Below are 8,700 nucleotides of genomic sequence, written 5' to 3'. Positions count from 1 at the left end.
AAGATGCAGCTCTAGTGAACAACATCCTGTTTTCCTCCAGAACCATGGGATGACTGAGGTCAAGGAAACAGGTGCAAATACACAAATGCAAAAGAGGGAGGGAACCCCAGGACCCAGCGCTACACTGCACGACAGAGGGCTGGACTTCCTGTACACTTGAAGGCACTTGACAAGCTGCACAAAATATGAAATGAAAGTAGCAATTAATCCCTGCTCTCTAAGGAAGGCAGACTGGTTAAATGAGCTCAGGAGTTTTAGAGTTTGCCTTGAAGTGCTGGTGGCTCATGCATACAAACCCAGCCACTAGGAGGCTGAGATCTGAGGATCATGGATGTTTGGAGTAGGAAAGTATGTGAGACTCTATCTCCTACTGACTACCAAAAAAGCCTGAAGTGGCCCTGTCGCTCAAGTGCTAGAGTGCTAGCCTTGAACAAAAAAGCTCAGGGGCAGTACCTAGTCTACCGGGAAAAAAAAAGAATCATGAATTTGAAGTGTAAGAGATCTTCATTCAGCACAGATGCTAAACTGTTGAAAGGTGGGGTACCACCTTCCGTTGGGAGTCCAGCAGAACCACAAAAGCCAAGTGCTAAGGGGACCCTCTTCCCCACCAAGTCTCCTGGCCCCGGGGCAAGGCTGCTAAAGAGGCTTAGACACACTCAGAATACCGAGGACCTCCCGCACAGCTCAAGTTAGCCGAGCAGAGGGGAGTTGTTCAACTTTTGAGATTTCACATACCAAAGCGTGCACAGCTACCACTTCCCTGATTCTCCTTGAAGGCTCCAGTGGTTCTTTGCTCTTGGTCTCCTCTAGTCTCTTGTCAGTTCCTTGTATGCAAGCTGAACTGGATTTGGCCAGTGGGGAAAAAAAATCTTGCAGTTTTTCAGATGTCATACTGACCGTCTTTAAGGCTCGGAGACTAGGCCCTGAAGCTAGCAGTGGGCTACTTTATCAGGATTTTATTTTTAGGTGCCAATACTGGGCTTGAACTCAGGCAGACACTCTGTGTGTCTAGATCAAGAATCTCATTTTGGCTGGGCCCTGGTGGCTCGTACTTGTAATCCTAGCTACTCAGGAGGCTGAGATGTGAAGATCATATTTGAAGCTAAGCAAGAGCAAGAAAATCATGAGACTCTGATCTCCAAAATCATGAGACTCTGATCTCCAAAAAACAAGAAATACATCTGTGGCTCAAGGGGTAGAGTGCCAGCCTTGAGCAAAAAAGCCAAGCAAGAGTGCCAGAACCCAAGTTCAGATCCAACTACCAGCACAAAAATAAAATAAAGAATCTTACTTTGGAAGGCATGAGTCAACTGATAGAGATTCTTCTTTGTTCCATTGCTTCTCCCCTCTCCTTAATCCATACCACCTCTCACTGAAGAAATCAGTTCCAAACCAGGTGCTGATGGGTCACGTCTGTTTCTAACTACTCAAGGAAGCTGAGATCTGAATCATGGTTCAAAGCCAGCCTCCAGGAAAGTCCGTGGGATTCTTAGTGCCAACTGACTAGAAAAAAGCTGGAAGTAGAGATGTGGCTCAAGTGGTAGAGTGCCAGCCTTGAGCAAAAAAAGCTAAAGAACAACACACAGCTCCTGAGTTCAAGTTGCTGGCACTTGAGTTCAGTTCTGGCACATACATACACATAAAAAATTAGCCTGCTCAAGGGTAAGAAAACCAGATACAGACGGAAACTATTTGATATAGGAAATTTATTATTACACCAAGTTATGTAAACTAAGGCCAAAATAGTGCATTCCTGTATTACAGGTACAGATCAGAGTCAGCGGCCTCCCCCCCCACCCCCACCCGCCTCCCCTCCCTCCCTGCCTGAGTTCAGGGAGGACAAACGTTAACCCAGGAAATGGAACAGTCCCAGAGGCCAACTCCATCCTTGTTCTCTCTTGGGGTCCTCCATGACAGTCACTCTGTGTGGGAGTCTCAGTGTGGAGCACCAAGTTGGCTGTTAGGGAAGTGGCTGGGTGGAGGAGGAAGTGAAGGACGGGGAATGGATGCCAGCAGCCCTACTTCTAGGAAAGTAGTATCTGATAAGGGCGGTCAAGGAAGCATGGTCTCCACTTTAAACCGCTGTTTTTGCTTTTTGACTATGCAAATAATGGCTAAAGCTATAGACAACCTCTGGATTCCCTTCCTGTGCACCATAAACACTTCCATGCTCTTAAGACTCATTGCTATTTCTGTTGTCTGCTATCCCAGACCTCTTCAGCTTCTGCCTCCATTGTATAAGCATACAAGACATGACGACATGACTGCTCTACTAAGTTCTGCAGTAATTCAAGGGTTTGTTGGGTTTTTGTGTGTGTGTGTGTGTGTGGTCCTGAGGTTTGCACTGTGTCTCACATTTGCTAAACAGGTCCTCTACAGTTGTGCCATGCCTTCATTGTTTTCTTTAGTTTCTTTCAGATGTGGTCTCAAGTTTTTGCATTCTTGTTAAGCTTTATTTGCTCAACACTGTTGGTCTATCACTTGAGCCACAACTCTACTTCTGGCTTTTTATTAGTTCATTGGAGATAAGAGTCTCATGAACTTTCTGGCCTCGGCTGGATTTGAACCATGATCCACAGGTCTCAACTTTCTGAGGAGCTAGGATTACAGGTGTTAGGCACCAGTGCCGGCTGCATCTTAGTTTGTGTATGGCAACACAGAAGGAAGGGACCAGGCCTTAGATGGAACAGCAGTCTCAGGAGACAAAGCCCACTTTCTCTCTTGGTCTGGGTGAAGAAACTATGAAGATCACTAAAGGATACATGTACGTTGGAATGCCTCTGGCAGCCAAATACTTCCGAATAAGGCGCTCGGTCCCGTACCAATTGAAACCCTTGGTGGCATGTCCGATGCGTGGAAGATGAACACTTGCTATACAAAAAAGGAGAAGAGATCATGGTGTCTTCACCCCTCAAAAGCCAATGGATGGAAAAAATAATATACATAGGAGCCGGGTGCTGGAGCTCACACCTGCAATCCTAGCTACTCAGAAGCTGAGATCTGAGGATCGCAGCTCAAAGCCAGCCCAGGCAGGAAAGTCCATGAGACCCTTATCTCCAATGACCACTCAAAAACCCAGAAGTGGAGCTGTGGCTCAATTGGTAGGGCATTAACCTTGAGCAAAAAAAGCAAAAAGCAAAAAACAAAAAAAACTTTGACCAGTAGGCCCTGAATTCAAGCCCAGTACTGGCACCTAAGAATAAAATCATGGTAAAATCCCCAGTGGATGGACGTGCTCCCAATATTGGTGGTACAAAGGATTTCCAAAGGAACCAAGTAGACAGCAACGCACTATGGTTCTGACCTTCACACAAGTCAGGGGGTCATGGACTTGCGCCACTCCCACGAGAGGTACCGAAACACCGGAAGAGCTCACCTTTCTTTTTCTTTGCTGCTACATAGATCTTCTTCAGGCCCTCTTCTAGGGCTGCCATCCGAATGCCAGAGAGGGTGTTGGCGCGATCTCGGTGCTGAGCTACAACCAAGGCCAACTGGGAAGAACAACGGTATAAGCAGCCATGGATAGGAGGCAGCCATGGTTAACCTACTGACCTGCCTATGGTGGAGAGACAGTTCTGTGGGGCCCTTGGAGTGTGTGTGTGTGTATACACACTTCTAGCCAGGTGCTAGAGGCTCATGCCCATAATCATAGCTACTCAGGAGGCTGATATCTGAATGATTACAGTTCAAAGCCAATCAAGGAAGGAAAAGAAAGCCTGCCTCACTCCATCTCCAACTAATCCCCAAAGAGCCAGGCTGAAGTCACAGCTCAAGTTGACTGAGTCAACTGTGAGCAAAAATGCCAAGTGAGAACGTGAGGCCTTGAGTTCAAGCCCTGGTAGCAGCAAGTGTGCGCATGTACACACACACACACACACTATATATATATATATATATATAAATACTCTTAAAGGTAAGAATTCAAATATGAGCCAGGCACTGGTGGCCCATACCTATAATCCTAGCTACTCGGAGGCTAATGTCTAGAGGATCACAGTTTGTAGCTAGCCCAGGCAGAAAAGTCCTTAAGACTCCATCTCCAATTAATGAACAAAAAGCCAGGCTGGAGGTATGGCTTAAGTGGAAGTGCCAGACATGAGCAAGCAGGATAAATACAAGAGGCTCTAACTTGAAGCCCCAGTATGAGAAAAAAAAAAGAAGTAGACATGGCAAATAAAACTTACTACAGATATTCCAAATGACAAGTAAGCAGGAGATACTTGTGGTGCAAAAGATTTCTGGTATGAGCAAAGAAAGGAGAGAAGAATGGATTGTTTCCTTCTTTCTCTGCTTAAGGCCAAACAGAAAACTCTCTCTCTCTCTTTCTTTAGGGAGTCTGCAATACTGAGTCTTGAACTCAGGATCTGATCCTCTTATGCAGTTGTTGTTTTTCCATTCAAGGCTAACACTCTACCACTTAAGCCACAGCTTCACTTATACCTTTTTGCTAGTTAACTGGAGATAAGAGTCTTGTGGACTTTCCTGCCCGGGCTGGCTTTGAACTGTGATCCTGAGTAGCTAGAATTCCAGGCATGAACCTTTAAGAAGAGGAAACCTGTTCACACAGGAAGAAGCAGGGATACTCATGTGCAGAGATGGTGTGAGCACACTGGAGGCAGCCATCCATGAGCACGGAGAGGCCGCAGGGAAGGCCTGCCCGAGATCTTGTGGCCTCTAGCACTGTGGGAAACACATTCACAAGCCCATACCACTGCAGCATGGTGACTCTGTCGCATGTCAGAGACCAGATAGGTTTCAGAGCAAGTTGTTCTGAAAGTCTTGACTTTCCTGTGTGTGTAGTTTTTGTTTTTCTTGTTATTGGGGCCTAAACTCTGGGCCTCGGCGCTGTCCCACAGCTCTTCAGTTCAAGGCTCTACCACTTGAGCCACAGCGCCACTTCCAGCTTTTTCTGCTTATGTGGTGGCTGAGGAATCAAATCCAGGGCTTCATGCATGCAAGGCAAGCATTTACCACTGAGCCACCCTCCCAGCCCCTAGTTTTGTTTTTTACTTACCAAATCCTGCCCCTTGTCTCTTGATTCTTTATCATCAATGGGAAATAAAAGGACACCCCCCAAACTCAAATCTGAGGAAGAAAAACAGAGAAGCAACAACAACAAAAACATTAAATCCATCAAGTTGTATGGAGCAGGGTCTATTCTGGATCTTTCTGTGCTTCCCCACTGTGTCCACTCCCCTGGACCCTACTGCAGAAAAGAGGGCCTGCTCCACCCTCTACTACGTCTACATAGCCAGCCTCTTCTTACCTCACAGGCAACGTGTCCCAAAGTCCTGTGGCTGACCTTGGGTCAGATCCTGTTCTTACCCCCACTTCAGCATCTCCCACTAAGGACTATTTTGCTGTAATCTGTGTGTGTGTGTGTGTGTGTATATACACTTGTCCTAGGGCTTGAAAGGGCCTGGAGCAGTCCCTTAGCTTTTTTACTCAAGGCTATGCTCTACCACTTGAGCCACAACTCCACTTCTGGTTCTCTCTCTCTCTCTCTCATTTCTGTGGATCTTGGGGCTTGAACTTAGGGCCTGGGCACTGTCCGAGCCTCTTTGTGCTCAAGGCTAGTACTCTTGAGTCACAGCGCCACTTCCAGCTTTTTCTGAGTAGTTTATTGGAGAAAAGAGTCTCGTGGACTTTCCTGCTTGAGCTGGCTTTGAACTGCAATCCTCAGATCTCAGCTTCCTGAGTAGCTAGGATTACAGGCATGAGCCACCAGTGCCCAACTCATTAGTGACTTTTGCATTTAAACTTGGATCTCATCTCTACACATACATCTCATTATATATGTGCAAATATTTCAACAGCCTTCTTCCTTCCAATCTGATATAGTTCTGGTCCCATGCATTTTGGAAAAAGGCTACTCAACCCTTACTTCAAACACTGTATCTTCAAGGTCATCTAGCAGCTCATTGTTGCCTTTTTTCCTTTGAGGAAGTGTTTTCTACCTTGTTCTCTGCCCTCTTGTTTCGGATGCAACTCTGGGTTAGATCTCTCTCCTGTTCTCTGCTTTTCCAGCTGCCAAGTCAGCATCCAGTTCTGGGCTGACTGTCCACCTTGCTAAGCCCTGAGCATTGAGTGTTTTCCTTTCCATTTTAGACAGAAGAATCAGGAGAAAGGAGATGCAAATCAAAACAGCACTAAAACCTAATAGGAAAAATCTAGAGGGTACCATATAATCACGATGATAATGTTACCTCTTTCTATACTGCGATTTCTACATGCCCAAATGGGTGACTTTCCATTGTTCTGTGCCAAAGGATGCTATCTATTCAGTGTTACAACTTCCCCTGGCCCTAAGCAGCCTGACTTCTGTCCCAGGAAGCAGAGGACCTGGCTGTGGTTTTCCCATTAACACACCTTCCTGCCCCCAGGCTCCATCTACCAATCTACCCTTAGCACTTAAATAACGTGTGTTGTTTCTCTACATAGATTTGAGGCCTCCAAGAGACTCTCTCTTAGGAAAATGGGCTGAGCTGGAAGCAATCTTTGTTCTAAGACTTAAAAGCAGATGCGATGATGGACATTTTTCAGAACTCATACACATTCATGAGCCTCACTACTATTCCATCAGGGTAGGTGGGGCAAATACCACTCGCCAAACATAGACGAGGAAAGAGTCACAGAGAGGAGCAGGGGACCATCTCTAAGTTACATCACTAATGGATGTCAGAACTCAGGCCTTAAGCGGCTCTTCTGATTCCTTACCCATCTAATAGGATGTGGTGTGTCCCTTCCTGCCTTATTCCAGCCCTGACCCATGGACCCACTGTCCTGCTTTGCCTCTTTACCTTGCATTTTCCCAGCCAACTCATATCTTTTTCTTGGCTCAGCAGACCGTGCCTCCAGAGCTGTGAATAAACCACCTTGGCCCCAGCGGCCAGAGTCATCTGACAGAAGAGAAGAGAATAGTCTCATCTACACAAAGTCCAGTTGACAATTCAGATGCCCAAAAGCACACAAAATAGGCTATAGAAAACAGAGCTGATCTACAAATGTCGTATTTGGACTTCCCAAATATGTAGAAGTTTTTCTGGGAGATACAACTAGCCATCCCACCGGGAGTGTGTCAAAAATTAGTGAGCAGAATCTCTAATATGTCTGTGACTTCTGGGAGGCAAGTGAAGAAGGGCGGGCAAGAGGTGGAACCTCCCCTTTCAGTCCCTTTCTGACAATTCATACTGTAAGGATTTGTGGAGTGGATTACACATCAGGCATTACTGCATAAGCAGCAGAGATAGCAGTGGACAAAGGACATCCCGTCTCTGCCCCATGCAGCTTCTTTTCTAATGTCATAGGCAACTAAAAACTCATGTTAATATGACAGGTGGTGATCTGCAGCAACAAAGGAAGAGGAGAAAGAGGAGAAAGAACAGCACAGAGGTACAGATAGAGACTGTTTTGTAAAAGTTGATCAGAAAAGCTGAGAGCTGGTAGCTCAGACCTAGTAATCCTGGCTCCTCAGTAGGCTGAGATCTGAGGATTATAATTTGAAGCCAGCCTAGGCAGGAAAATCTATGAGACTTATCTCCAATGAGCCAGCAAAAAACGGGAAGTGGAGGTGTGGTTCAAACCTTGGGCAAAAAATGCCAAAGAGAATGCAAGGTCCTGAGTTCAAGCCCCAGTAGCAGCATGCACGCACGCGTGCGCACGCACACGCGCGCGCACACACACACACTGTGCAGAAAATGAAGCAGATGTTATCCCATTATATGGCTGAGGAAGTTGAGGCTCAGAGAGATTGGGTGGAAGGAAAAAGCCAAGAGTCAAATCTGTGTCTTGATTCTGAACTCTGCTTTTCTGATTGAACAATACGATCCTGGATCACTACCATTGTCACTATGTTGCCTGTCGCCCTGTTTCTGGGCACCGGCAGGTTCTGGGCCCCGTCACCTACCCACGCAGTGCACGATGAGGGCGTCTTCTGGCCCCGCCTGAGGGTGGGTGACATCTCCACTGATGTACTTGATGGAGGTCGAGTCTGGGTCTCCATAATCCAGGTCAGAAGAATCCTCTTCCACCTCATCCTCAAGCTCCTCTGGCTCACTGTCCTCCGAGGGCAGGCAGAAGGACTGGTAACCACTGGACTCCCACCAGGTCATCCTTCAGAGACCGGAGAAAAAGTGAATCAGCCAGCGCCCTTAGAACATTCTGCACCGCTATTTACAAACCGTAACAGCCAAGTGGAGAGGCAATTAGAAACTTGCCTGAAGTTTTTGGCTCATTTGTAAATATGTAAGTCACTGATGAGCCTAACAGCCTCCTGACTGCACTTCAATAATGAGCAGCCACCAAATGTCTCTGATTCTAAGAAAAATGACTGTTCAAATATATGACGTCTTGTTCAGCTACAATAAAACCTTTCAATATTTTTTATTTGCTGGGTGCCTGTAATCCTAGCTACTTAGGAGGCTGAGATCTGAGGGTCGAAGTTCAAAGTCATCCTAAGCAGAAAAGTCCCAGTGAAACTCATCTCCTATTAACCACCAGAAAACTAGAAGTAGAGCTATGGATTAAAGTGGTAGAGTGCTAGGCCTTGAGAGGAAAAGCTCAGGGACAGAGCCCAGACCCTGAGTTCAAGTCCCATGACTGATAAAAACAGAGCAAACAACAAAAATATTATTTCAACAGAATACATCATCTCTGCACTTGGGACATCTCTCTAAAGTAGAAAAAATGTTCATCTTGGGC

The 8,700-nt window shown here is 46.3% G+C and overlaps 1 protein-coding gene across 2 annotated transcripts in view; it reads right to left on the bottom strand.

Moving 5' to 3' along the window:
- Window positions 1–1,808: 1,808 nt before the first annotated feature.
- Window positions 1,809–8,700, bottom strand: part of Chd1l (chromodomain helicase DNA binding protein 1-like) — a 31,462-nt gene continuing 24,570 nt past the window's right edge. The window contains exons 18-23 of one of the 2 annotated variants that reach the window (XM_013018357.1): window positions 7,907–8,112; window positions 6,801–6,899; window positions 5,015–5,085; window positions 3,377–3,491; window positions 2,763–2,871; window positions 1,809–2,039 (exon numbers count right to left, since the gene is read on the bottom strand). In XM_013018357.1, coding sequence (XP_012873811.1) covers window positions 1,961–2,039; window positions 2,763–2,871; window positions 3,377–3,491; window positions 5,015–5,085; window positions 6,801–6,899; window positions 7,907–8,112 — 679 coding nt within the window. In that variant the 3' untranslated portion in view covers window positions 1,809–1,960. The remainder of the gene's footprint in view (window positions 2,040–2,762; window positions 2,872–3,376; window positions 3,492–5,014; window positions 5,086–6,800; window positions 6,900–7,906; window positions 8,113–8,700) is intronic. The other variant, XM_013018358.1, reaches the window with a different exon arrangement.

Source organism: Dipodomys ordii, unplaced genomic scaffold (genome assembly GCF_000151885.1).
Source record: "Dipodomys ordii isolate 6190 unplaced genomic scaffold, Dord_2.0 Scaffold39, whole genome shotgun sequence".
In the NCBI taxonomy this organism is placed as follows: domain Eukaryota; kingdom Metazoa; phylum Chordata; class Mammalia; order Rodentia; family Heteromyidae; genus Dipodomys; species Dipodomys ordii.
The sequence above is the reverse complement of the archived record's forward strand: the minus strand, read 5'-3'. Positions and strand labels throughout refer to the sequence as shown.